This window comes from Lampetra fluviatilis, chromosome 25 (assembly GCF_964198595.1).
Source record: "Lampetra fluviatilis chromosome 25, kcLamFluv1.1, whole genome shotgun sequence".
NCBI lineage: Eukaryota > Metazoa > Chordata > Hyperoartia > Petromyzontiformes > Petromyzontidae > Lampetra > Lampetra fluviatilis.
This window is the reverse complement of record NC_136299.1, coordinates 6,274,715-6,302,132: the sequence shown is the minus strand read 5'-3', so window position 1 is coordinate 6,302,132 and position 27,418 is coordinate 6,274,715. Positions and strand designations below refer to the sequence as shown.

The window sequence follows — 27,418 nt, the reverse complement described above, 5'->3', positions numbered from 1 at the left end:
AAATCATAACTACAATCGATTCATTAACTAGCTACTCACTCACAAGCTGGTTAGCAATGACGACACCGCACGAGATCTGACGTTGCTCAAGCCCCCCCCCGTCCTCGGATCTAGCCCTCCCTCCCCCACAATGGGACTTGCACCATCACACCATGGACCGCTCGAATGGCTCACTAATCGCTGCAATCAATAACAACAATAACAGTGCCATGTATTTACCCAGGAGAGCCTCCTCACTGAAGAATGTTTTCAGGAGGGCCCTGCTAAATTGAGATGTCTCCCCACGCTGCCCCCCCCCCCCCACGCTGCCCCCCCCACTCCCCATGGGGTTATGAGGTTTGTTCGTTTGATGTTATTTTTAATTCGCCGCTATTTTCAACTGGGGCGGAAGAGGGCGGCACGTGGTGTGGGTCTCCGTCGCGCCCAAACACGACAAGCGCCGCGGGGCCCTCGCACAAGCGGCCGTGGGGGCCCAGCAAACGCTGCCACCGCTACTGCCACTACTGCCGGCGTCACCACCGGCTCACGTTCTACATCTGCATCACGAAAGCTTCAAATCAAGATCTGCATTACAGTTCCGTGAAAATATTCGCGCCTGGGTGCACTTTTTTAATCTGTCCGTTGCCACGTCTGTTCGTTTCTTCCACCCAAACCCCGCCCTGGCCCCACAGGGCTAACGGCAGGGGGGAACGGGGGTCCAGGTCGAACGCTGGAGTTCACGCGGGGGTCACCCCTCGGCCCCCGCGCCCGGGCCGCTCCCGCACGCCAGGCAACGGCGGCACAGGCGGTGCCGCGATGTGACGAGCCGGCGGTAGCACGCGAAGATGCGGTCCTGCGTGAGCTTGAAGGCGGCCGACATGACGGCCATGCCGAAGACGATGTAAATGGAGATGAGCAGGAAGTAGTTGGGGTGGCTGGGCACGATGTCGCCCAGGCCGATTGTGGTCATGGTCACGAAGCAGAAGTAGAAGGCGTCCAGGTAGCTCCACTCCTCCCAGAAGGGCATCATGAGGGCGCCCAGCGCCACGTACGCCGCCAGCGTCGCCAAGATGAGCCGTACCGGCACATCCAGCTGCTCGGCCAGCTCCCCGATCCAGCGGATCTTGGTGGCGGCGTCGGCCACGCCCGTCACGCCAGGCCACGAGCGGCTGCGCTCCAGCCGGGCTCCGGCCACGGGCCGAACGCCGCCGCCCTCTGACAGCCGGCGCTGCCCCACGCCGGCGCGGAGGAGCGTCGCGCCGTCCGACGCCGCCGGCGCCGCCCAGACGCCGGTGAACTCCTCCAACTCCACCACCACGGACCTCCCGCCCGGCGCCACCACCATTCCCACGGCGTCGCTCGGCGACCGATGGCGCACGCCCCGGAGCGCGCCGGTCGTCCCGAAGAGCGACGTCTCGTCCGGCGCCGCCGCTATGCTGTTCCTCAGCGACCTGAGCCGCCGCAGTGCCTGGAACTCGAGCAGGACGTGGTCGCCACTGCGCACGGACCCCGACCTCCGCACCGAGCCCGACCTCTGCTCCGAGCAGGGGTCCGGCGCGGTGTCCGAAGCGGGCGGCGCGCCGCCACCGCCATTGCTAGGTTTGGCCGACAGAAGCAGACCGTCCAGCTCGGTGAGGCCGTTCTCTCCCACGAGGGCTCCCGCGGGCCCGTCCGCGCCACGGAGCCCATCCGGCTCTCCCTCACCGCCGCCACGGCGGGAGCGGCGCTTCTGGGCCCACCACCACCGGCGCTGCTCCCGCGCACCCTTCTTGTCGACGCCGTGGCCTTTCTCCCGTCGTCTCCAACGCTCGAGGGTGGAGGAGCAGCGGTCGCGGCACGTGGTGTAGAGGCGCGTGAGTCCGGCGGCCAATAGGTCGCCCGCGTCGGCCACCACCAGTAGCATGATGGGGATGCCGAGCGTGGCGTAGGCCATGCACAGCACCTTACCGACGCTCGTCACTGGGGAGATGTTACCGTAACCTGCCGGGGGGTGGGGGGGGAGGGAGGGCAGGGCGAGAGGGAGGGTCGTCATCAATCGCCATCAGTGGTTGGTCAGTTGTCGTTATTGTCCATTTGGATTAATTATCGGAGCCATAATTCATGACCGTGGAATTTATGTATCATCTTAAATTTAAATATTTCATCTGAAACGTCTCGTTTGCAAGGGTGTCACTGTCCATCATCAACGGCGTTGACCACAATCAGTCCAATTAATAATTATCAATGTGGATCAGCAGCCACGACTTTGTTTCGCTTCGATATCAATAGTGAACATAAACAATGAGAGTTGTGGCCGAGGGCCGATTGGTCGGCGCCGGCATTCACCGATGGTGGTGAAGATGGTGCAGCAGAAGAAGAGCGCGCCCATGAAGCTCCACTTGGCCTGGTCAGGGGGCGTGGAGCCCACCCCAGCCCCCAGCAGGTGCAGGCGCAGCGTCTCCTCCAGAGCGCCGCTCATGCTGCTGTTCCACACCTCCCCTGCAAGGAAAGCCCCGGGTAGTGAGGCGAGAAGCCCCCCCCTCCGTCCCTGCACGCCTCCCCCCTCCACATCCCTGCATGCTACCCCCTCCCCCCGTTGCTGTGCACCACCCCTCCATCCCTGCACGCTACACCCCCCCCCGTGTGCTCTCCCTCCGGCGAATGCTCTGGCTGTACCGCTGGGTGTCGTTCGGCACGATGTCCGACGTTTTGCTCTGCATGTTGGGAGTTTCTTCAGCGCTGGAAATAGCTTCTGAAGAAGCGCACAGCAGGTGCAGCTAAACGACGGACATGACACAAGGCGGTACAGCCCAGAAACACATTGAAGGGCGATGAGATAGTCACAATCTTTATAAATAATAACGTACAGCTCTTTGTCAATCCACTGCTGGATGAAGGCCTCTCCAAGTCATCACCTACGGGAGAGCACGAGACATGAAGCGGCACCAGAACTCTCCCGCATCATCGCGGTGTCACCACCCCAGACCCCTGATTAAGGTATCCCCTTGATAATCCCATCCAAGCCCCCCTTGGCAACTCCCCCCCACACCGCCCCGCCGCATCCTCCCGTGGCTGACCGGTGCAGCAGACGTTGGTGTGGACCGCGTCGATGATGTTCTTGACGAGGTGACGCAGCGTGCGCTGGGCCTCCTCGCTCGCGTTCTCGTGGGCCTCCTGCTCGGCGGGGCGCTCCAGGTAGCTGAAGGCGAGGGCCCCCGCCAGGGCGTACAGCACGAGAAGCGTCGTGAGCAGTGCGTGCGGGGCCAGGTGGTGCAGCAGCTGCCGCGCCCGGGTCCCCGGTCCGCAGCACGGGGGCCCACGGCGCACCCGTGATGGGGCCTCCTCCGCCCGCTCTCCCACGTCGGCGACCATCGTGGACGAAAACGATCCCCGCTGACGATGCCAATGCCGATGCCGTCGCCGCTACTGCCGGGAGACACGGGTCAGCTCGGGTCAGCTCGGGGTGGGTGTCGGCTTCATCCAGGCTCAACCTACATAGGCCCGAGGTAGAGGGGCTCGTGCGAACCGCTTGGGGATATCAGAAATAAACCCATCACGCGTACGAGGGGATGCACGGATGTGTTTGTGATCCCACTTTGCCCCTCAAGCGCTCGATCGCCGGGCGTGTGCGTCACCATCGGGGTTGGTGGCTCACGCGAGTTTAGAATCGATGGGGAGGGAATTCCAAAAGTCGTTCAATACACGCTTTTCCTTGTCCTTACAACAATAAAACAACACCATTAAAGAAGGGCAATTGCCTAAAACGTTACCCCGCTGAGCGTTCCTCGAGCACGCGTTGGGGGAATTGTCTGTGGGAGGAAGGCTGTGGTGGTGAGTAAGTTTCTCTTGGGCGTGGTGCTGAATTCCACGCCACCGCGCTGCGGGCGGGGGTAGCATTCCGGGCGCGCTGACATCACCACTATCATTATCATCATCAATACCATCATCACCATCACCACCACCATCATCAATACCATCAACATCGCCATCATCAACATCACCATCATCAGTGCCACCATCACTGTCTGGTTCGCTCGCGCCCTGCAAGCGGTTTTGGTTTTTGTAACGAACTGCTACGAAGACACCTTGCGTGGGATGTGCTCTTCATTCTCGTCGTCACCATCACCCCACGCATCATAGTCATCCACATCATCAATATTCACTACATCAACATCAGTGCTCATCAAGGCCGTAGCCATTGAGTCAATATTGGGGGGGAACCAAATATTCCTGGGGGTCTCCCCCCCCCCCCAAAAAAAAATCTCAATCTGAAAACTCATTTCTTGCCATTTCCTGGCTAAAATATTTAAAAAATCACTAACACATAGGATGGACTTTTCTTTATTTTTTTACAATAATGTCTAATAGTGTATTGTATTACATTGCTGTTTTTTTCTTTTTTTTCTTTTCTTGTTTCATTGTATGTAATGGCAGAGATTAGGGATTGATAAAGTACAACCATAACCACAATCATATAAACAGATATCTATTTTATAGCAATATATTGGGGGGGGGGTGTGTGTGTGTGTGTGTCCCAATATATATTATAATTACGGCCTTGGTCGTCATCCGCATCAGGTATGGCAGTCACCCCCATAATTACCATCATCATCCGCTACGCCATCAGCATTGCGAGTTTTGCAATGTCCACGGGAAGCCCACGCCGTGCCTCCCCGCGACATCAGAACCGCGCACGGCACGCGCGGCCCGCGGTCTCCTTCCCGCAACTTCAATATAATTGGTATGCGCCATGAACAATGCCCGTTGCTCGAAACAAATGTCGCCTATAGGCTCGCGTGGTGCTTGTTTGTTTTAATCAGCAGCTGCGCATCTAAGGCCGAGCCCCATCACAGCCTCGGAGCCCAGCGCTACCCACAGCCCCCCCCTCCTCTTGTGCCGGGCGCACGGGGAGATCCGAGGCGAGTTCGTATTTGTTCAGAATCGACCCCCGAGGCTACAGCTAGTAAATTATTTATCCAAACAACCGTGGCCTCTGTTCACTTCTCAGCGCATATTTTTTTTTAAACCCTCGTTATTTGCATCTCCCACGTGTATTCGGGCGTTCGGCATTTTGTCCGACGTTTCGCGTGCCGCTTCGGGAACTTCAGTTCGGAGATCGTGCTCGACAACGCGCGGGAGAGTTGCGCCACAGATCTCGCGGGGGGAAACCCCTGCGCACGAACAGACCCCGCTAGAGCCCATCGGCCTCTTGTCTTTCAACGCCAATCACCCAGTGGCATTATTATTCAGCACGCAGAGTGTCCGCCGGGTTTCCGCCTTCTGGGACTCATCAGCAGTCAGGTGCACCGACACACTGCCGGGTTCGCCAGATGTTATTGGCGAGAGCACCGTGACTACACACCAGGGCCCTGTTCAACGCAGCAGGCGGTTGGATGCTGCGATGAGTGACGGCGGGGCTATGTGCAGTGCTATACAGCTGTCTAAGATTCGCGACTGTGCCATGAATCCGGTCACGCGAGTTCGATTCACGGCCACCGGTAACTTCAACAGCGAAAGGCCTCTGAACTGGAGCCCCCCAACACCTCTCCCACCGCAATCACCAACCTGCATCGACTAGCGCGGTGAAGTATGGCTAGACAATCCCGTCGACCAATAGCGGCGGGCGAGCCCTTCGTCCAGAAGGGGACTGGCACATGGCTGTACGTTCGAGGGCGATTACTGAGGGAGACAATCTGCGTGCTCGCCACTCGTTTCATCAGCATCTCCCTCGCCGTCTCCGTTATCGCCCCCCGCGCCTCCTCGCCCGGGAACGCGCCGCGCGACCTAACACGACCCCCTGTTTGCCGGCTCCAGCCTCAGGGCTGCGTGGCCCCACGATTTACTGTTGCCTTTATGTGTTTACGCACGGGTGAAAAACCATTCAGCTGGAAGATGATTTACAGCAAGGTCCCGCGGATGGCCTCGGTGAGAAAGGTCCCCAACGGGGGTGAGAAAGGTCCCCAACGGGAGAGAGAGGGTCCCCAACGGGAGAGAGAGGGTCCCCAACGGGAGAGAGAGGGTCCCCAACGGGAGAGAGAGGGTCCCCAACGGGAGAGAGAGGGTCCCCAACGGGAGAGAGAGGGTCCGCAACGGGAGAGAGGTCCCCAACGGGAGAGAGAGGGTCCGCAACGGGAGAGAGGTCCCCAACGGGAGAGAGGGGGTCCCCAACGGGAGAGAGAGGGTCCCCAACGGGAGAGAGGGTCCCCAACGGGAGAGAGAGGGTCCCCAACGGGAGAGAGAGGGTCCCCAACGGGAGAGAGAGGGTCCCCAACGGGAGAGAGAGGGTCCCCAACGGGAGAGAGAGGGTCCCCAACGGGAGAGAGAGGGTCCCCAACGGGAGAGAGAGGGTCCCCAACGGGAGAGAGGGTCCCCAACGGGAGAGAGAGGGTCTCCAACGGGAGAGAGGGGGTCTCCAACGGGAGAGAGGGGGTCCCCAACGGGAGAGAGGGGGTCCCCAACGGGAGAGAGGTCTCGTGAATTTTGACGGAACCGGTCCCGCAAGCTCACACCGCGACGTGACGGCCGCTTTCGGTGAGCGGCTCCACTGCCCATGCTGCTGCGCACCGCCCCCCATTGAGAAGACTCCGCGAGACATGCGGGAGCGAGGGAGTGGCTCAGACCGAGCCAGAGTTCACTGCTACTAACTGGAGTTGTGGCACTGTACCAAGTTTGAAAGCTGAATCTCACGCTGGACTGTCTTGTTAAACGAGTCGCGGCGCTTGAAGGTGCGCCTGGTACGTGGAAAAAGAAAACTGGTGATGGTGGCACTGGCGGTTTGGCTGTTAAGTCATTTCGCTACTTTAGCCGGAGGTTCGGATCAAAGTGAGGGGTTCACTCACCGGGCGGATGCGCCGCTCTTTGCCCGCTCGGCCTCACGAACCTCCCCTGCAGGTCCCCGTGTCTTGCGAGTCCCAGGCAGCCCCTTCCGAACCCGAAGCGCTGCGAGCCCCCTCGCGGCGGGGGTTCCGCTGGACTCTGCGCGCCAAGTGGCACCCAAGGAGTGTTTACGCGACGGCAGAGGACCCCCGGGGGTAGCGGGGGGAGCTCGAGTCTCGTCCCAGCAGAGCGCGCCAAAGTCGAGTTCCCGCCGTGTCCCCGCCTGTCCCAAGTGAGCGCATGGAGCAGTGGCCAACTCGGGGGTCTTTTGTCCCGGTAGAGGGGGAGGGGCCCGAAGGGGGAGGGGAGTGTAGGGGGGGGGCGAGAACCTCATGGTGAGTTTACAAGGCGAGGAAAGAGGACAGGCGACAAGCCCTCGCCGCTGCTTTCGATAGGGAGTGCGGGAGGAGTATGTGGGTGTGGGCAGGGGGAGGAGGAGCGGGGGAGGAGGAGGAGGTAGGAAGAGGAGGAGCTGGCACGCATTCCTGCCGCCTCTGTTTGCGCGCCACGGCTGCGCAAGCCGACGCTCCCAGTGGCTGCCCCCTTCCTGCCCCCCCCCACTCGCGCACGGGACTGGAACTCGCATTCGGGGGGGGGGTAGGGGCACAGATGGGGGTAGGGGCTGTGCCCCCTCGAGGCACGTCGCGTGCGCGCTGGCCTCCCCTCCCCCGCGCGCTCCCATTGTGTTTACCGCTGTCCCGCGCTCGCCCGCCCGCCCGCACGTGGAGCGGTGACTGCAGCTGGCTGACGCTCCACCCCGCTGCTGCACGCGCAACTCATAAGCGGGGACTTGTTTACGAGACGATTAAAGAGCGGGTGTGCAGGGTTAAACCACAGGGGCAACTTCACCTTAACTTACGAGGAGGCAATGACTTAATAAGGATGTGAAACGTCAGCCCGTTGTGTGTTGAAGTGGTGAGTGTTGTTGTTTTGTACTTGCTTGCCATGTCGGGTCTCCGCGTCTCACCTGCTGCTCCGATCGTCTCTTCACGCAGCCGCGTCATCTCCGGCTGAGCTGTGGATCGGCTACGGGCAGCAGCGGCGGCAGTGAGAGCTCCGTCTCGCGTCCGCGAACCTCGCCAGCGACCCGACCCCTCCCGCTCTCGTGTGTTTATTAATTAAAATATTTAGAAGGTAAAGCCCACTGAGCTATGAGCTCGTTTTCAGAGGCGACTTGGCCACACATGGCATATATCATCATCGCACGTGGGCATTTATAGTAGCGGCCAAATAATTTGAACGCGTGTTGTTTCTAAATGTGGAGGGCAAAACCGGAGCAGGGACCCCCGAGAAACATCCTCGAGACCTCCACGGGGAGAGAGATCACGCGGACTCGAAATGCAGAGCAGGCATCGTCAGGGTCCAGCATCGAACCCACGTCCCGCTGCGAACCAGGCGAGGGAGGTGACATTTCGTCACCATCGCGGCGCCCAGTTCCGCAAATCGGCGACTCAGTTTGAGTTATTACGTGCAGCAGCAGCAGCTGCGACTGACCAAAGTATTTCACAAATAGTCACCGCAAAGTATTCGGGGAGTGCATTTGCACCGAGTCGAGCAGCAGCAGCAGTGGTGTTATCGTTTGCAGGACGCGGCGTGGTCCTCACACCGCCTCTAAGCTCAGTTCGCGGACGCGACGTGCTACAACGCCGTCCGTCTTGCGCCACAGCCGCAGTTCAAATTCACTGCGCAGAGCCGCACCTCGTCGGCAGGCTCCGCTGCGCCCTCCCACGAGCCCTTGGCCGGTGCGGAACTCTGTCGAGCAGAGGTCCGGTCACGGCGCGTCGTTTCACAGCGGGGGTTGCCCCGATGACAGCCGGGCAGCGGGCGGGCTCAAGAGATGGGCGACCAGCGGCAGACTTGGCTCGGCGCGAATCTTCTCCAGCCGCTCGCCAGTCGTAGCCTCGCCACGGCGATGTGGGTAGAGCGAGGTTGCTCCGAGTCGGCAGCGAAGGGAAGGGTTCGCGTCAACGAAGTCGCTGTGCGAAAGCCGGACCCCGCACGGGCGGCAGGGGACTGCCGGCGAGAGCGCGAGTGTCCACACCCGTCTAGCAGGACCACCCCCCCCCCCACACACACACACGCCGGTGTCGAGCCAGCGAACTCGCCAGACAAGGACCACTCGTCCCCTCCCTCCGTTCCACGGATCACAACAATAAACCCCCAGAGAGCCCGACCCCCACCCCCCCCCCAATACCCCGAGACCCCGACATCAGAAAGCGAGACCCTAGAGGCCAGAAGGCGCGACATTTCTCACTAACGCGACAACTCTCACTCACGCGGCATCTGCAACTCTCCTGTAACTCAAGGTGGAGGCGAAGGCCTGGCATCACACGTGGTGGATTGGAAGTCTTCTCCCAAAGAAACTTGGTTCTGTTGGGTGTTCATTATTCTTGGACCATGGGTCACGGCGCGTAGCCCGCCGCCATCTACAACCCAGAGATTTTGGGGTAGATGATAATGATGCTGTTGACAGTGATGACCACCCCCCCCGCCCTACCCAGAAACGAGTCCGATCGGCGCTGACCCCAATTGGAACTCGGTGTTCCCCCCTCCCCTCCTCCTACTCACTAACCGCACCCCAACCCAGAACAGCGCTATCGCTCCTCGACAGACTCCACGTTCCCACAGATTCCACACTCTCACAGACTCCATACTCCCACACAGACACCACTCCCACATACTCTACACAATGTACAAATGCACACGCCCTGAAACTCCTCCATACATTCGGGATGTTAGATGGCTAGCCCGGTTGTAGGCCACGTGCCGGCGAGTCACCCTCTGCCCCAGGAACAGCTGCCACAGGGGGTGCCCCTTTCAAATGTGGTTGAGATGAGATGTGAGATTGTAGCTCCCTCCGAGACGCCCCACGCGCTCTTAACATTAAGGAGGGTGGCGCTCTCAAAAAATAAAAACTGTCATCACAATTACCCCCGAGACTGCACTCACAGTAGGCTACCAAACTCTACGCCCAAGGCCAATAAACCAGCCGCTATTCTAGGACATAGTAAACAGAGGCCTTCAAGTGGTGGCTGTGTGGGGGGGGGGCATCATCTATTATTGGATTGTGGAGTGGGGGGGGGGTGATCGTCCAATATGTGATGCACCCATAGCCAGTACAACATCTATCGCTACCTGCCAAACGAGTCTAACCCGGTGTGAAGAGACGGACATGCGTACAAAGGAGACATCGTCTGCTTAATTTTTTGGTTAAACACGAGAAACACGAGGAGTGAGGGCGACTGCTCAGGATAAGCCAGGCACGAGAACATTCTTATACTGTAATTATATATTATGATATCATATTTTTGTATTAAATATAATTATAGTATTATAATAATTATAGGTATTATTAGCATTGGATTTGATAATTACTCGGGGGACTTTGCCTCTCTCCCTTATGAATCCATCCCACACAATCACCACTCACTCGCTCCCCGAGTGAGCGGATGGGTGGAATGAGTGGGTGAGTTATTCGTGATGAAGAAAGGACAAGTGAGGATTAGTTAAAGGGTGGGTGTGCTGTTGTCGGTGGATAAATGAAGACCTATGTCCAGGGTAAATACATATTCTGATTATGAGTGGGTGAGCTGTCATTGATGATGAATGAATCAATGAGTCGTGATGGTGGATGAAAGGGTGCATGGGTGAGTGGCTGAGCGAGCCGCTACGATACTCACCGTCAGTCGCCTAACCCAAATCTGCGGGCACGGAGTGCCTTGCCTCAAGGAGACGCCTCGATATTACTCGAGACTCCGATAGCACTCGACACTCCGATGCCACTCGAGACTCCTACGCTGCTTGAGTGACCGCGGCTGAAGTCCGCATGTGAGTTTGGTAGTAATGAAAGTGAAGCTGTCACGGGTGAAGCTGTCACGGGTGAGGCTGTCACGGGTGAAGCTGTCACGGGTGAAGCTATCACAGGTGAGGCTATCACGGGTGAGGCTGTCACGGGTGAGGCTGGCACGGGTGAGGCTGGCACGGGTGAAGCTGGCACGGGTGAAGCTGTCACGGGTGAGGCTGTCACGAGTGATTATGTCACGGATGAGGATGTCGAGCTTTCACTCTGATTCTCACCACAGGAAACGATCACGTGGCTGCAACTCGAAGTCTCAGCTGTGCTGAAATAATCCATGATGATTTAAAGAGCGGTGGGGGGGTATCCTGTCTCCTCTTTCTCACCACTGTCCCCTCGTCCACACCCAGGATTAATTACTACTCCAGATGATCAATACTCACCGACCAATAGACTCATCACGGCAAAACCACTACACACATCAATGCAACGACGAAGACAGGGCTACCACATGTAGCCTTTAACGAGCTGTTGTGGCAAGTGCTGTTAGCCAGCATCTATTAAGGCCGGAACGGCACGACGCCCGGCCGATTTCGTCTCCCGAATGCGGGTATTTCCACATCGCACCGGGTACTAATTTAAGGCTGAGTCGACCTACGGGCGACCCAAGATCGTCTCAGATATTCGTCACCGATGTTGGAAGTGAGTGGGAATCTAACTCGGGTAGCCGGGTCTGGAGCACAGTCCGCTCCCCAAGCTGCATTCGCACACCCACAGCAACACACAGCAACACACACCAACCCATCAATCTCAGGTGATGAGGCGTGTGGGTGGAACTCATTGATAATTATCAATAATTGGCACACGACGATGAAGGCGCCAAGCTTCTCAGTGGATATCTATGCGTTAAATGATTGTTCTCTCTGTCAGTCTATGGGTCTGTGGGTGTCTACGTAACAAAGCGCCCGCCGGGGATGAGGAACTGCCAGCGCATTGTCGTTTCTCATTGAATCCACCTGCTCGCCAGAGAACAACTCACCAATACACATCACACAATACACTCCTACGCACCAAGAAAGACCGGGACAGTTGCACGCCTACACACACACACTAATTACCGCCTACACCCCACACACTAATAACCGCCTACACACACACACTAATTACCGCCTACACACACACACAGTAATTACCGCCTACACACACACACACACTAATTACCGCCTACACACACATACACTAATTACCGCGCCGACACACACACCGATTACCGCCGACACGCACACACCAATTACCGCCGACACACACACACACACCAATTACCATCATGCACCGGCACAGGAAGCGATGATGATGGCCAGCGATCAAGAAGAGTGACCAAAGTGGCAGCCAACGAATGGAACACGTCCACAATTCCGTCGAGCAGAGGGTGCAATGAGATCAACTCCCGTGGAAGGCGCGAGCTGCGTGCATCGTGAGAGGCGACGAGGCTGGGATACGTTCAACCAGCAGTGGATTGATCAATATCCGATGATGATTATGACGACACCAATACACGTCGCCGCCCCCCACCCACCAATGTGAGTTTCCCTTCGAGAAGTCACTTCGCCGCTTCCTCTCTGGAGGGGGTGGGAGAGGGGGGGCGGAGGTGGAGATGGGTGGTTGGTGGAGGTGGGCATGGGTAGGGGGGTGGTGGAGGTGGGGATGATTTCTGAACCATCAGAGTTGCCGAGTGAATGAGCCCCACCTGAGCAAGTGCCTCCCGCGACACTCATTGAGGCGCTCGACTCGTTGGTCGCGCCATTAAGCACGACGATGCACGCACCGGGATGGTCGCGCGCCCCACTGCGCCACTCACTCCTCACGCTCATTGGCCGCGAGTTTATTGGGCACGTGGCTCCAATCACCCCCACCCCAAAAGCCCGCACCTCGCTGGGTATAAAACAGAGATGTAGCGAGGAGGTGTGAAGGACGCAGGTTCACTTTTTCCAAGCCTCATCGCTAGTAATACTACGAAAAGATGCAGTCATCGGCGAGTTTCATGCTGGTGGGCGCGGTGCTGATGACGCTGGGAGGCTGTGAGTACTCGCGCTGCTGCCAGGCACCCAGGAATCGATTTGGATTGAAGGGGGCTCGAAGCTACGATGGTTTTTAGAGACCCATTTTGGTTATTTTACTTTCTCCCCTTTTACTGTTCACCACCAACCGTCCCCGATGCCGACTCCATTACCATTGTTCTACAGTGGCTACTTGCGTGCTTTTGTGCCATTTCTCCTACCAACGAATGTGGTCGTACTAGTTCGCGAATCCATGGGCTTTGATTTACCATCGCCCATTCCCACCCCGATCCCAGGGACCACGAGGGGCTGCGTGGACGCCGCGACGATTCGTGGTGACCCAGGAGCGTGGCGGCAGGCGGCTCAGTCCGGAGAGATCTCGAAACTGAACCTGGCTGTGAGTAACGCATCGTGTGACAACCGATTCGGAAACTTCGGTGTGGAATTCTGTGGTGCATCTGCCGGTCGCTGTGGTCTTAACTACAATCTTGTTATGAGTGCAAGCGAATCTTTCTGCCAGGACTGGCCTGAATGTGCATCTGACATACCACGGGTGAGTGCAGCTAAATTAGTAGGGAATGGCAGTGTTGTGGGAAACTGCGTCTGTACTGCTGATGGCCTGCGGCCTGTCTCCTGACCCTATGCCAGGTCCGGAACCACTTTCACAACGCAGGTGCCGACTTGCTAACTGGAGACGAAACTGCGGCGCCGGCCACGGAGGAGCCCAAGACGCTGGAGCCGGCCACGGAGGAGCCCAAGACGCTGGAGCCGGCCACGGAGGAGCCCAAGTAACGCCATTGCAGCTTTTCTGACGCCGGCAGTTGTTGGAGGCTCCTGCTCCGGGTCGCACGTGGGGCTAAAGATCCCTTTTGGAGCCGCTTCAGCCGCTCGTTAATTCCGACGCTCTGGGCATCCTTATCCCGCTCCTTTGTCCCAATTGCTCAATTAAGATGATCTTGACTTGATGCTGCGTCCCGGTTCGTGGTTTAACTTGCGTGCGTTGCACCACCCCTGCCCTCCAACGTTCAAGGTTGTATTGTGAAGCGATTGCCAAGCCATGAGCTGTTCTATCCACCGAGGGATTGAAGGCTTTTCCAATGAGGTCTCTTGTCTCATGATGCCACAGTGTATCATTGGGTTCGAGGAGCTTGGTGGCCTTCACACCATGGGGTTCATGGACGTGGCTCATGCGAAGGTAGTGGTGGTCGATTTACACACGTGCTCTAGGACCTGAGGTGGAATGTTCCCGGTTAACTTTTGGGGGCCCATTTGGCGATACCGCTGTGGCCCTTGACCAGACCCTGTGTGTAACGGCTGGCTGCATTAGTTGGTGCACACCCTACAGGTGCCGGGAACGTGTCGTGAGCAACGTGACCAAAGAACCATAATAAGAGCCGACTAATATTTGTCGAAAACGTATCCCGTAGAGACACCTGGAGCTATTCTTGACTCCTAGGAATGTGTAATGGGCTCGAAATAGGCGCACCTAGGGAGACCACACTATTAACTCAACGTAGACTTAACATAGGGTGGTGACCACCGACCTATTGTAACAAACATACCTCATCCCTTGCTAACATGGACTCTTGGAAACCACTAGCGTGACCCAGCCAGGAGGGCTACTGGCTGGAGGCTTGACTCTTCTTCACGATGCATTTTCTTTTTTTCACACGAGCAGCCTCGAACACTGAGGAGGCCGCTTCTATCTGCATTTGTGGGTCTGGGCCCCACCCTGGTCACACATTTGAGAACTCTCTGGAAACTCCACCTAGCCCCCCCCAAGGCGCCCCCACCCCCCTTGATCAGGTCACGTGTCCAGCGGGGTGCAGAGTGCCACGGCCTTGCACAACCCCCGTGGCCCTTGCCCACAGCCTCTAGATCCCTGAACCGGCCCTGATGTCATTCCTGCCTCCAGACGGGATGACGTCATGCGTTTGTTGACCCGGGTGGTAGTGATGCTCCCCCGTATAGTGACGTCGCACGGTGCGTGTGTGTACACAGCAGTGACGCTACAAGTCACTACATCACCTCCCTCCCCACGTAATATTTCAGCCGACCCGGCTGTGACAATACCAAAAACCCGTGTGCCCCCAACAACGTCCGTAAATAACCAAGGGTAATAAAACACGTTCCTTCGGAGTGGGCAGGTAGGAACTTGGTTGGACAGCGCATTCGTGCACGACAGACAAATAACCTCTGGTGGGCAGTGTGGAAGCAGCTGTTCCTACCTGTATGTGTCGTGTGTAGGTTAAACGTTGAGTTTTATAAGGGCACCACGGGGTGACGAGCCCCACCCCGCTCCAGCCCCACCCAGCCCCTCCCCACCCAGCCTTTCCCTACCCTCCCCTCCCCACCCTCCCAGCCCCTCCCCACACTCCTCTTTCCACCCAGCCCCACCCCACCCACCCCCAACTGAATCACCTTAAGGCTGGGAATGTTGAAATAAACACGAGGCAAAAAGAGAGCTTTTTTCTTTTCAAGGCTTCCATTTTATGAATGGAGCCACCCTCTCCCAGTTCCATTTTGTGAATGAAACATCGCCCGTCTCCTGATTGCCCCGAGTCGCGGCGGTGTCCCCCCCCTCCCCACTTACCCCCCCCCCTCTACCAACCCCAACCCACTGCTCCCATTGGTCGGCGCCCCCGAGCCAATGGGAGGGCTCTGGTGGGGCAGGGCCATGCACGACAGACAGACAGACAAATAATCCCTGGTGGGCAGTGTGGAACTGTTGTTCCTACCTGTATAACGCAAGAACATATGTATAACAGAACACACAACGAACCATGAACTCGGCAACATGAAATTACCAACCACCCCTAAACGCCAACCCTGCGGGTGAACACACAACAAGGATGACACGTGCTCGCAATAATAAAAAACAGCGGAACACCCCGCACGTGTGAAAGTGTTATTTGAAGTGAGTGGTGCGGGAACGAGTCCGCGTGGCCGGACCCCCAGGCGAGGCGGACTGAAGCACGCCGGAGGGCAAGGGGGTAATGTCATCCCAGGTGGGCAGCCGTGGCCCCTCCGACGGGGGTGGCGCGGTTGGTGGAAGTCCATCGCTTGACCGCCGCACCACTTGAAGGGGGGCGTCTGGACGAGCAGCTCCCGACGGCGTGGAGGGGATCATGAGCTTCGATCCTGAGGGCGGGACCACAGAGCCACCCTGAGAGAGCACCCCAACTGGTGCGTCCCCCAGCTCGCCCGGCGCACCAGACACTCGGCCCTCAAGGATTGGGGATGAATGAACGCGCCGGGGCGGAACGAACGGTTTAAATCGCGACGAGTGAACAAACCAAGTCCGACGACTGAACCTTATTTTGAAACACTGGGGGCGGTCGGCTTCCACAACCTCGACCGGCCCACGCCAGGGTTTGTATAACTTTGGGGACGTGCCGACAGGCACCTGTGGGCAGTGCAGCCAAGCCCTGTCTCCAGGCACTGCTTACCCGACGGCCCCGCAAGCGTTCGTTGGCCCGCTGCCTGGCGGCTGAATGTTCCCTGGAGGGCTCGCACGCCTTCGAGACACGCTGAAGGGTGAACCGCATCAGATCAGAAATGGCCACTTTGGCCTTAGAAGGGCCCACCTTAAGCTGAATGTCAATCGGGGGGTTAGGTTCCCGGACGTACATCAGGAAGAAGGGCGAGTAGCCCGTAGATACATGGGGGGCCATCTTGTAGGCCGCAAGCATCCACGGGTCCCAATCTTTTTGTGAGTTGTCAACCTGGTGACTCAACATTGAAACCAGGGTCCTATTAAGCCTTTCCACCATTCCATCTGTTTGGATGTGGAAGGGCGAGGTGCAAACCTTCTTGGTGCCCAGAAGGTTGCACACCTCCTTGAGCAGGCTGGCCGAAAAATATCTCCCTTGGTCAGTAAGGAGGCGCTCCGGGGCCCCCTTATCCAGCACGTACCCATGCAGGAACGCCTCAGAAATACTGCCAGCCGTCTGATTGGGAAGCGGCCCAGTAACAGGCCACCGCGAGAAATATTCAACCCCTACAAGCAAATATTTGTTCTCCCAGGCCGTAGTGGGGAAAGGACACAATATATCAAGAGCCACAAGCTCATTAATGCGGGACACTGTAATTGACTGCAAGGGTGGGCAGCATTTAACAGGTGGCGACTTCCGGCGTGCACACTACACACAACCCATGATAATATTCGTAACGTCCGCCGCCATGGCAGGCCAAAAATAATCCAGTTTCAGGCCGGCGACCTCTGCAACAAATGGCACTTTTGTGGCTTGAATTTTAGATTAGCCTGTCTCATTTTGAGAAAAACAGCACGCAACCGACCGAGGTGTTCCTCAAACGTTCGTCCGAACACAATTACATCGTCCAAATAAATCAAGCAGGAGTCCTACTGGAGTCCTGCCAAGACCAACTCCATTAACCTCTGGAAGGTAGCTGGGGTGGAGTATAAGCCCATCGGAAGTCTGTTGAATTCAAACAGGCCTTGCGGCGTTCGAAAAGCCGTCTTAGGCCTGGAGGAGTCATCAAGATGCAACTTCCAGAACCCCGAAAGGAGGTCAAGCGTAGAAAAGAATTGGGCCGCTCCCAACGCATCCAACGAGTCATCTATACAGGGCAGGGGGGAGGCGTCTGCCACCGAAACTTTATTGAGTTTTCGGAAGTCAACGCAGAAGCGACGACACGGCACCGCCAGGGAATCGGAAACCAGGACAGGCCCCCGCAATGAAATGCCACCGATGGAAACCTCCGTGACAATCTGTCCCAAAATTCCCAGCGAACTCCCGTTAGCCGCAAAATATGGAATGTGGATGGGAAGTAACAGACGGCAATGGGCCGGCAATATAGAAAAATCACTTCTAAAATAATGGTGGCAGAGGCGCCGGTGTCAATGAGGATGCTCACATCAATTCCCTGAATGGTACCAACGACCGTAGATGACCCGATGGCCGCAGCTATGACTCGACGGGCCAACTGCGACCACTGTGCGCGCCCGAAGGCCCAAATCTCACCCGACGCGGCGGAACCCCCGCGCGGCAAGACTAGACGCGAAGGAGTGACGACCGTACACGGATCAACACGATCGAAAGATGGGTGAGGTGGGAACGAGGGCCGAATGTGTGGTGCACCGCGACTCGCCTGGGGACCCCTGGAAGCTGAAAGCGGGTGAGGAGACGAGGACAGCGGCCCAGGACATCTTCGATGTGACGACCGGCACTCCACAACGACGTGTACCGGCCGCCCGCAGTTGAAGCAGATGCCACGAGTGGAGCCTGATCGGGGAGGTAAACGTGGAGGATAATCGCGCCTCCCTTGGCGCTCGGCAGCACGGAGGCACAAACAGGGGCGGACTCGTCCTCCTCGGACGTCTCGCCCTCTGGTGTAGCACAGGCCACGAGGCCCAAGCGTTTCTTCAACCCGAGGTGGGACTGGATACACCGCGCGATCACGAGGGATGTCGGATCGTCATCCTCGGACGCGGGCAGGGAGACGTTCAGCACCTTAGCCAGCCCCAATAACCGGTCCATCACCAGGGAGTCGACACCCGTCGGCCCAAGTTTCGGGAATGCCGTCTGAGCCAGCGACAAGAAAGTGCTTCTGAAGACAAGGTGCGACTCGGTTTCCCCCGCTGTCGTTCCACGAATCTGTTTCAGAGAGTGGACGGCGGGTCGTAAATGGTGGACATTTCCTTGAAGGCCAACGCCAGTGTGGAGAGCCGTGCAGGCAGAATGCGCAAAATGCCCCCAACGCGTCGTCATCCAGTGTCGTGGGGAGCGCCTTCAATGCTTCGTCGTCAGTCCACCCTGCCAAGGTGCAGCTCGTGGAGAACCGGCGTTTGAACACCTCCCAATCTCCGCCAGCTGCTGTAAATTCTCGCAGGAAGGGGAGTCGGCGATGCAGCGCAGGGACGTCCCTCTGCACGGCTTGCGGGTGAGGGAAAATAGCGGCCTCCTCCCTGCACGTTCCTTTCAAAATGGCTGCCGCGTGGCCCGCCGGCGTGGCAGGAGATTCACGCGGCCGGATCGCAGCCGCGGCATCGGCGTCGCCACGTGGTCCCGGCCCCGGCTCCTCTGTCGACGGCTGGCCAGCGTCGAGCTTGGCGACCAGCTCCGCCACGGCTCCCAGCAACTCTGCGAGGCGGACGCTCGTCGGTCGGCAATCGTCGGCCGCCGGTTGGACCGCACCACGTTGCTCCACCGCCGGTGTCTCATCGGCGGGGCTCTCCGGGGCTTCCATCCTCGGAGCTGTCGGCGATACGAGAACTCTGTCGTCGTCCTCCTCTCCAGGAGTGCCTCGCAGGTTGCCTACGGCGTGTGATCATTGTGCCTCAAGGTATGTCTAACATTAATTTTTGCCACTTCTGGCACCAAATGTAATGGGCTCGAAATAGGCGCACACAACTTCTTGGGAGGCAACACTATTTATTAACTCAACGTAGACTTAACATAGGGTAGTGAACACTGACCTATTCTAACTAACACACCCCATCCCTCACTAACACAGACTCTCGGATACAACTAGTGTGACCCAGCCAGGAGGGATACTGGCTGGTCCGCTGACTGGAGGCTTGACTCTTCTTCACAAGGCGTCTTCACGATGCATCTTCTTTCTTAACACGAGCAGCCTCGAACCCGGTGAGGAGGCCGCTTATATCTGCCTTGGCGTGTCCTGTCCCCACCCCGGTCACGCCTTCCTTCGAGAACTCTCTCGAAGCTGCCCGGCTGTTCACCTGCTTCCACCCCCCACCCCCCCCCAAGGTGCTCCCGGGCCCCCAGTCTCCCACCTTGATCCGGTCACGTGTCCAGCCGGGTTCACTCAGAGTGCCACAGCCTTACTCAACCCCCATGACCCTCACCCACGGCCTCCAGATCCCTGAACCGGTCCTGACGTCATTCCCACCTCCAGACAGGATGACGTCATGTGTGTGTGTGTAGACATGCGTACACCATAGTGACGCTACAAGTCGCTACAAATGTGTAGGGGTGTTACGGAGGGGCTGTATACATAGGATCACACGGGAAACAAACACAGTGGGCGGGGCTTCGTGAGTGCACGGGGAGGTGCTCTCAACGACGTCCGCACAGGGCAGCCTGGGGGGGGCTGGCCCCACCCCTCAGCGGGGGGTTTTGGTATAAAAGGGGATGAGCCGGAGAGCTCGGGGTACAATGTTAAAGCTAAACCAGTAAAGACCGAAGATCGTCTAGCTAGAGCCCTGGACTCCCCTGGGTCGCCGCCCTTGTCAGGGCCGCGCAGGACCGAGCCAGCGGCGTGGTCCTGAGAACCAGAGCTAGTGCTCTGGGACTCCGGGTACCGTAGCCCGACTTACCAGTGTCGGGCCAGACAGCCTCCCCTAGCCCGTTAGTGGAGGACTAGGAGGTAGGTCAGAGATAGCTAGCAGTGTATTCCCAGCTAGCCGGGTGAGGGGGCCGATACCCCCTCCAGTGTTGTATGTCCGCGGTTGTGACAACTGTTGCGGAATAAATACGTGTGCCTCAATCCCGGCGTCCAAGAGTCCTCAACGATATTACATCTGGTGACAGAAGTGAACGACCACGAACATGGACACGCGCCGGACAGCTCGAGCCGGGGTACCGGAGGCGGAGGACACCGCTGAAATTGTGGAGCCCGAGACGGCTGAAGAAGGCATCGAGCAGCCGGGCCCGGACGCATCCTTACCGCAGCATCGGGATGAAGGGGAGCCGTCAACAGACGGACTGAGGCTGGCTCACGCCAGACTGGCGGAGCTGCTGTACGCTGCTGCCGCCACGCTCGAACACATCACACGGCTGGGGGCTGGTGGACCGCCACGGGGCGAGGACAGCCAACGGAGCACAACTTTGAATCTCCCGCCATCGCCGCAGCAGCTGCTGAGGGCGTGGCCGGCCTGAACCTCGGGTCCGACATCGGCCTCACAGGGGCTGCCGCGTCATCACCAGCGGACAGAGCGTCACCACTGGTGCGACCGGCGATGCCATCCGTCGTTCGCGCCGAAGCCCAGCCGAGTAACGGGGACAGCGGAGTGCGAGCTTCCACGGCGGCCGCTGCGCTGCACCAACGGCTACCTCCACTCAAAGAGTTTGTGGGCGAGGAGGGCGACTGGGGCGGCTTCCAGCGGCGCTTCCTCGCGCACCAGGAAATGGCACAGTGGTCGGATGCCGAGGCTCTCTGCGCGCTGCCGGCGCTCCTCGACAGCGACGCCCTCGCCGCTCTTACATCGGCGCCGAAGGACAAACGCTCCACGCTACAGATGGCGCTGCAGTTGCTGGCTGCGGTCTACGGACGATCGTCGGAATGCAGGCAGCTTATTTATGATCACCAGCGGGGTGCAAAGGAGTCGCCCCTGGCGTACCGTACGAGTTTCCTGGCGCTGGCGAAGACGGCCTTCCCACGAATGGACGACGAAGGCGTGGACGCAATGGTAACGGAAAAGATCCTCCTGCTGGCGGACGACCTGGACATCGCCGTCGTTGCACAGGAGGACACAGAAATGGGTTCCCTCCAGGCTGCGCGGCTCCTCCACGCCAACCTGCTGTCGCAGCGACGGAAGGCCAGCAGGGCAGCGGACGGGGGTACGGTGGCTGCAGCCACCCTCCCGGCGGAGGAAGTTTGCGCCATCGACCATCGACTGCAGCAGAGGGTGGGAGTACGGGCGGGCCGGGATGGATCGAGCCGCTCCGACCATCCGTCATCGCCGCCTGCGCTCCCGCGCTGTTACAACTGCGGCATCCGGGGCCATGTCGCCTCGGGGTGCCGCTCTCCTCGGCAGCGCGGGACGACGCCTCGACAGGGCGCCGGCCCTCCTCCCAAGCTCGATCAACATAACCCGGCGAGTCGCGGCACCCCTCATGTTTGGCCCACGCACACACCCGTCACACACTCGCACACCGCAACGAACGGGGGGCCGACATTGCACACCATCGCGCCAACACGCACCACTATGGGGACTCAGATCGCACCCAGGCAGTGGTCCGTGTTGGCCCATCGCGTTGTGGCTGCATCGTCGGGGTCGTCAGCCGTGGTGGGGCACATTGACGGGGTTGAGGTGCGCATCCTGGTCGATACAGGAACATCGGCGACCATCATTTCGGAACTAATTTACAATATTCTCCCTGTCCAGAGCCGTCCTTTACTGCCGGTTAACGTCCCATTCTATGCTGCTAACGGGGGCTCACTTGGCATCATTGGACAGATTCGAGCACAAATTTGTATCGGTGATATCAAATTGTCCGGCCCGATTTTTGTTTCCTCCTCGCTGGCGGTTCCGTGCCTGCTGGGGACGGACTTCTTGGGCAAAATGCCGATTCGTATTTTAATAGACCAGGGCTGCATTGAGCTCCCGTCGGGACGACGCATGGCGTTTCTGCCGTCCCCTACTGCGGCTCGGACGGCGTTCGCGACGGTACCGGCGTTCGTCGTTAAAACGGTTCGCGTACCGCCGGGGGCACAAATGTTGGTGCCTCTCAAACTTCGTCGGCCCTTCGCTAAAGGCATTGGAGACCAGGGAATTCTGCTGGGGCCATCTAGGGCCGGGGTTAGCGGACCTTATTTAATTCTGGCCCAGACCATCGTAAAAGGGGACGGGGACCCTTTCATCGCGGTCCTCAATGTGGGGTCGCAGACAGTGGTGGTTCCTCAAGGGACCGTGCTTGCTCACGCAACGCCGGTGCCCTGTGAGGAACCTGTCGCGAATCACGTAGGCACTGTCCCTCTGCCGCATCCACATTCGGACACTGATGAAGGGTGGCTCGAGGCGCTTTGTGCGGGATAGACGGACCTGTCGGATTTAGAGCGTCAAAAGCTTAGGACACTGCTGCGTGAATTTTCCAACGTTTTCAGTCAGAACAAATTCGATTTGGGCTGTACCCATCTGCTGCGTCACCATATTGATACAGGTGACAGCGCGCCAATACGCCAAAATCCTTTTCGGTTAAGTCCCGCCGAAAAGGACCATGTCAAATCGGCTGTTGATGACATGTTAGCCGCCGACATCATTTCTCCCTCTACCAGCCCGTGGGGAGCGCCGATCGTCCTGGTTAAGAAACAGGATGGCTCGTTGCGGTTTTGCGTCGATTTTCGCCGCCTCAACAAAATTTCTGTTGCCGACGCATACCCGCTCCCACGGATTGACAAATCGCTGGACGCTTTGGCGGGAGTGCGATTCTTCTCCACATTGGATTTGCTTTCGGGATTCTGGCAGCTTCCTCTGGACGATGATTCTAAGCCTAAAACTGCATTCCGTACACCGCACGGTCTCTTCCAATTCAACCGGTTGCCGATGGGACTCCACTCGGCACCGGCGACTTTCCAGCGATTGATGGAATTGGTTTTGGCTGGATTGCAATGGGACTCGTGCTTAATTTATTTGGATGACGTTATCGTCTTTAGCAGAACATTTGACGAGCATCTCCAGAGGTTGCGGGCGGTTTTCCTCAAAATGCGGGCTGCTAATTTGAAATTTAAACCCCAAAAATGTCATCTGTTACGCGAATCTGTGCGTTATTTGGGACACATCGTTGGTCGCTCGGGAATTGCTACCGATCCCGCCAAAACGCAGTGCGTCAGCTCCTGGCCGACTCCCACCTCTGTGGGGGAGGTCAGGAGTTTCATTGGATTCGCGTCGTATTACCGACGCTTTGTCGCGGATTTTGCGACAATTGCAAAGCCCCTACACACTTTGACATCAAAGGGGGTCCGCTTTCATTGGGGACAGGAGGAGGAGGCTGCTTTCCGCTCCCTTCGGGACGCTCTGGTTAAAGCTCCTCCCTTGGTTTACCCCGATTTTTCTAAACCCTTTGTGCTCGACACCGATGCGAGCAACACAGGTATTGGGGGCGTGCTTTCCCAGGTGGTTGACGGCGTGGAACGGGTAGTCGCGTACGGTAGTCGGGTGTTGTCTCCAGCGGAGCAAAGATATTGTGTCACCCATCGGGAACTGTTGGCAATTGTCTATTTCATCCAACAGTACCGCCCATATCTGTACGGTCAGCGTTTCACCGTCCGTACAGATCATGCGGCACTACAGTACGCCCTGCGAGTTCAACAACCATCGGGACAATTGTCTCGATGGTTGGAGGTTCTCCAGGACTTTGATTTTGAAACCACGTACCGTAAGGGCGTCCGCCACACCAATGCGGACGCTCTGTCGCGCATGCCAACCACCCCCGAATGCGCATGCCTCCTGGGGTCGGGTCGTTGCAGGCATCCGGGTGAAATATCTGTTCCGGTCTTGGCGGCCGCAGACGACGCAGCGTCAATGACGAATTCGATCGCACAACAGGGATCAGATTCCCTGTTGGGGTTGCCTGTCACTGAATGGGGGCGCCTACAGATGGAGGATACCTCCCTCCTCGCGTTGCGTCGTCGCGTCGGGGATGCTGGGCGGGGGAGGGGTGATGCCGACGAATGGGAAATGGTCACGGGTCTGCTGATGCATTGGGACGGGAAATCCCATCGACACCGGCTGGTGGTCCCTTCTGGGTTACGGGGTAAGGTGGTGTGGACCGCTCATGAGCGCCTACTCCACCTGGGGACCCAAAAGACCCTCGCCTTGCTCCAGCTTGATTTTTTTTTGGCCGGGCATGACAAGGGATGTCGCAGATCTGTTGGGGTCATGCCCTCGGTGTGCGCAACGGAAACCACCAGCACGGGAGTCTAACCCGCCTTTGCAGTCTATCAGAGTCTCCAGAGTCAACGAACTTGTCGCGCTGGATATTCTGGGCCCATTCCCCGCCACCCCCAGGGGCAATAGATATTTGTTGACCGGGGTGGAGTACTTTACGCGCTGGCCTATGGCCTGGCCCCTGGCCAACCAGTCGGCAGCAGCCATCGTGGAGGCCTTTGTCCAGGGATACGTCCTGGACAAAGGTGCTCCCGAGCGGCTGCTGACCGACCAGGGCAAAAAAATTTCCGGCAAACTGCTCCAACAAGTCTGTGAGCTCCTGGGCACGAAAAAAATTCGTACCTCTCCCTATCACCCGCAAACTGACGGGATGGTCGAGCGTCTGCACCGAACCATCACGTCCATGTTGTCACAGCAGGTTTCGGACTCACAGACCGATTGGGACCTGCAAATTCAAGGGGTCCTGGCAGCATACAGATTGGCCCCCCATGCGGCAACGGGATTTTCCCCCTTCTTCCTCATGTATGGCTGCGAACCTGACCCACCTGTTCGGGCCCAGCTGCAGATCCCCGCGCCGCAGGGTAAAACTAAATTGGCCGACCATGTTAAATTTAATCTTGCGAAATTAACAGAGGCACGGGATGCTGCCATGCAAAATTCCGACCTACGTCAGAAAGCTAATGAGCGGCTCAGACTAGGTCGCGTGCACGTGCTACAGTGGAAGCCGGGGGACAAGGCATGGCTGCACTGTCCCCAGGTACCACTCGCGACCTCCTCTAAACTGGTGCGGCCGTGACGGGGCCCTGTCGAGGTGGTTGAGGTTTTGCGGCCTCAGTGCATACGCATCAAATGGGGGAAGCGCCGGTGGTTTGTGCACCCCTCCAGATTGAAACCCTTCATTGCGGTGCGAAGTCCCACTCCACACACGTGTGGCCAAACATGTGGGGGGTCGACCGACTCAAAGGGTCCGTCTCCGCTGCTCTCGCCTGACGTGTTGCCGGCTGTCCCGCCCCCAGGTGCACCAGGAATGACGGGCTCACGCCCGACAACCCCTACGGGGGATGCCGAGGGTCTCGCGACATCGAGAGGAGACTCACTTGGAAATGGACAGTTGCCACCCGACGGCCCGCCATCCGGGGTTGCCCCGTGTGACGGGCCTGCTGCAAGGACGCGCGCAAGAATGCGCAGACTCTTGTGATGCACAAAAAGAAAAAAAAATATTTTTCACATGTTATGTTCACTGTGTGCGGCGTCGGTGGTGTGTTCCTGGCACATTGGATTGTACGTATGTTGTGTTCACTGTGTGTTGTGTGTGTGCTGGGGTTCCCTGCAAATTGTATATACGTTGGTTTTACGGATTTCGTATTTATTCGGGGGTGGGGTGCGTCGGGTTATTTTCCCTTCTTGCTTTTCTGGTTCTTGTTGTTGTTCTCGTTCGCGTTATTGTTGAAAAAAATTGTGAGGCACACGCGGGGTCGAGGGGTAAATAAACTTTTATTGTCGTTTGTTGCAGCCGGGACGGCTGCGAGCTGTACAGGGGGGGGTGATGTAGGGGTGTTACGGAGGGGCTGTATACATAGGATCACACGGGAAACAAACACAGTGGGCGGGGCTTCGTGAGTGCACGGGGAGGTGCTCTCAACGACGTCCGCACAGGGCAGCCTGGGGGGGGCTGGCCCCACCCCTCAGCGGGGGGTTTTGGTATAAAAGGGGATGAGCCGGAGAGCTCGGGGTACAATGTTAAAGCTAAACCAGTGAAGACCGAAGATCGTCTAGCTAGAGCCCTGGACTCCCCTGGGTCGCCGCCCTTGTCAGGGCCGCGCAGGACCGAGCCAGCGGCGTGGTCCCGAGAACCAGAGCTAGTGCTCTGGGACTCCGGGTACCGTAGCCCGACTTACCAGTGTCGGGCCCGACAGCCTCCCCTAGCCCGTTAGTGGAGGACTAGGAGGTAGGTCAGAGATAGCTAGCAGTGTATTCCCAGCTAGCCGGGTGAGGGGGCCGATACCCCCTCCAGTGTTGTATGTCCGCGGTTGTGACAACTGTTGCGGAATAAATACGTGTGCCTCAACCCCGGCGTCCAAGAGTCCTCAACGATATTACAAATGTATAGAGCCCCCACTACAGGCGGTCCTCGACTTACGAACCAGCTTCGTTGAAATGTAAAATAACTTGGTATTGACTTAACGTGAACTCCCACGTACAAACTGAACCGCAGAACTATTTTGTTCAGAGGTGCGATCCTCAGCGAGATGTAATGAATCTGCCTCGCGCAGGCAGTGAGTGCCCTCGTGCACAGTGCATGGGGAGCGGTCGTGTAGAAGTTATCACGCTGCGCTATGGCAGTGATGACCCGATCTATAATAGAGGATTTTTTTCGGTTGGATCTCGTAAATGTATAAACGCGTCGTTAAACCCGCCACCACCCGACAGCCAACTAGTAAGGGTTGTCGCGCAAATAGAACATGCCAATTCGTCACTAGTACAGCACACCGGTGTGATGGATAGCCAAGCGGTCACCACGTCTATGCCGTTCAGGACCGAAACAGGTGCACTTCTCCACAAATCTGGCTATCGCCTGATGAAACTATTTCTAATTACTGGCGAAACGTCGTACTCGGATTGTAAATGTTATGGCTTGGCTCTCTAACACACCAGTGAGCTTTACTAATGACGATTTGGCATGTTCTGATTACGTGACAACCCTTACTAGTTGGCTGTGTCGGGTGGTGGTGGAATTAACGACATATTTACGCGATCAAACCTAAAAAAACTATACCTACTAAAATCACCAAGGAATGTCTGTCAACGCTCGTGACGTCACTTTACATCGACCAACCCCCCTCATTAATATAAATGAGCAGGTAACGTGCTCCACATGGACCCCCCTCCCTCATTAATAATCATGAGCAGGTGACGTCCTCCAAATAGACACCCCCCCCCCTTATTATTACCTACTATGATAAGCCAAAAATGTCTGCGTTCAACGCTCGTGACGTCACTCCACGTCGACCAGCACCCCTCAATAATCATCATGAGCAGGTGACGTCACTCAACATCGAACAGCCCCCTCAATAATCATTATAAGGTGACCTCCTCCAAATGGAGACCCCCCATTCATAATAATTAGCAGCTGACGTC

The 27,418-nt window shown here is 57.7% G+C and overlaps 2 protein-coding genes across 3 annotated transcripts; one reads left to right on the top strand and one right to left on the bottom strand.

Annotated features, from left to right (window-relative positions):
- Window positions 1-330: 330 nt before the first annotated feature.
- On the bottom strand, window positions 331-8,761 carry LOC144941881 (potassium channel subfamily K member 18-like). Of its 2 annotated transcripts, none has more exons than XM_078868382.1 (4): window positions 7,802-8,761; window positions 3,036-3,384; window positions 2,305-2,457; window positions 331-1,959 (listed from the first exon to the last, which is right to left on the bottom strand). In XM_078868382.1, the coding sequence occupies exons 2-4, from the start codon at window positions 3,328-3,330 to the stop codon at window positions 728-730; spliced, it is 1,680 nt and encodes a 559-aa protein (XP_078724508.1). In that variant the 5' UTR covers window positions 3,331-3,384; window positions 7,802-8,761; the 3' UTR covers window positions 331-727. The 2 variants fall into 2 exon arrangements, with proteins under 2 accessions (XP_078724508.1, XP_078724507.1); XM_078868381.1 differs by lacking the exon at window positions 7,802-8,761 and adding an exon at window positions 6,798-7,117.
- A 3,877-nt stretch (window positions 8,762-12,638) lies between these two features.
- Window positions 12,639-13,694, top strand: LOC144941880 (uncharacterized). The gene is made up of 3 exons (XM_078868380.1): window positions 12,639-12,708; window positions 12,984-13,084; window positions 13,336-13,694. Exons 1-3 carry the CDS (start codon window positions 12,651-12,653, stop codon window positions 13,477-13,479), a joined length of 303 nt encoding a protein of 100 aa, XP_078724506.1. The 5' UTR covers window positions 12,639-12,650; the 3' UTR covers window positions 13,480-13,694.
- The last annotated feature ends 13,724 nt before the right edge of the window (window positions 13,695-27,418 follow it).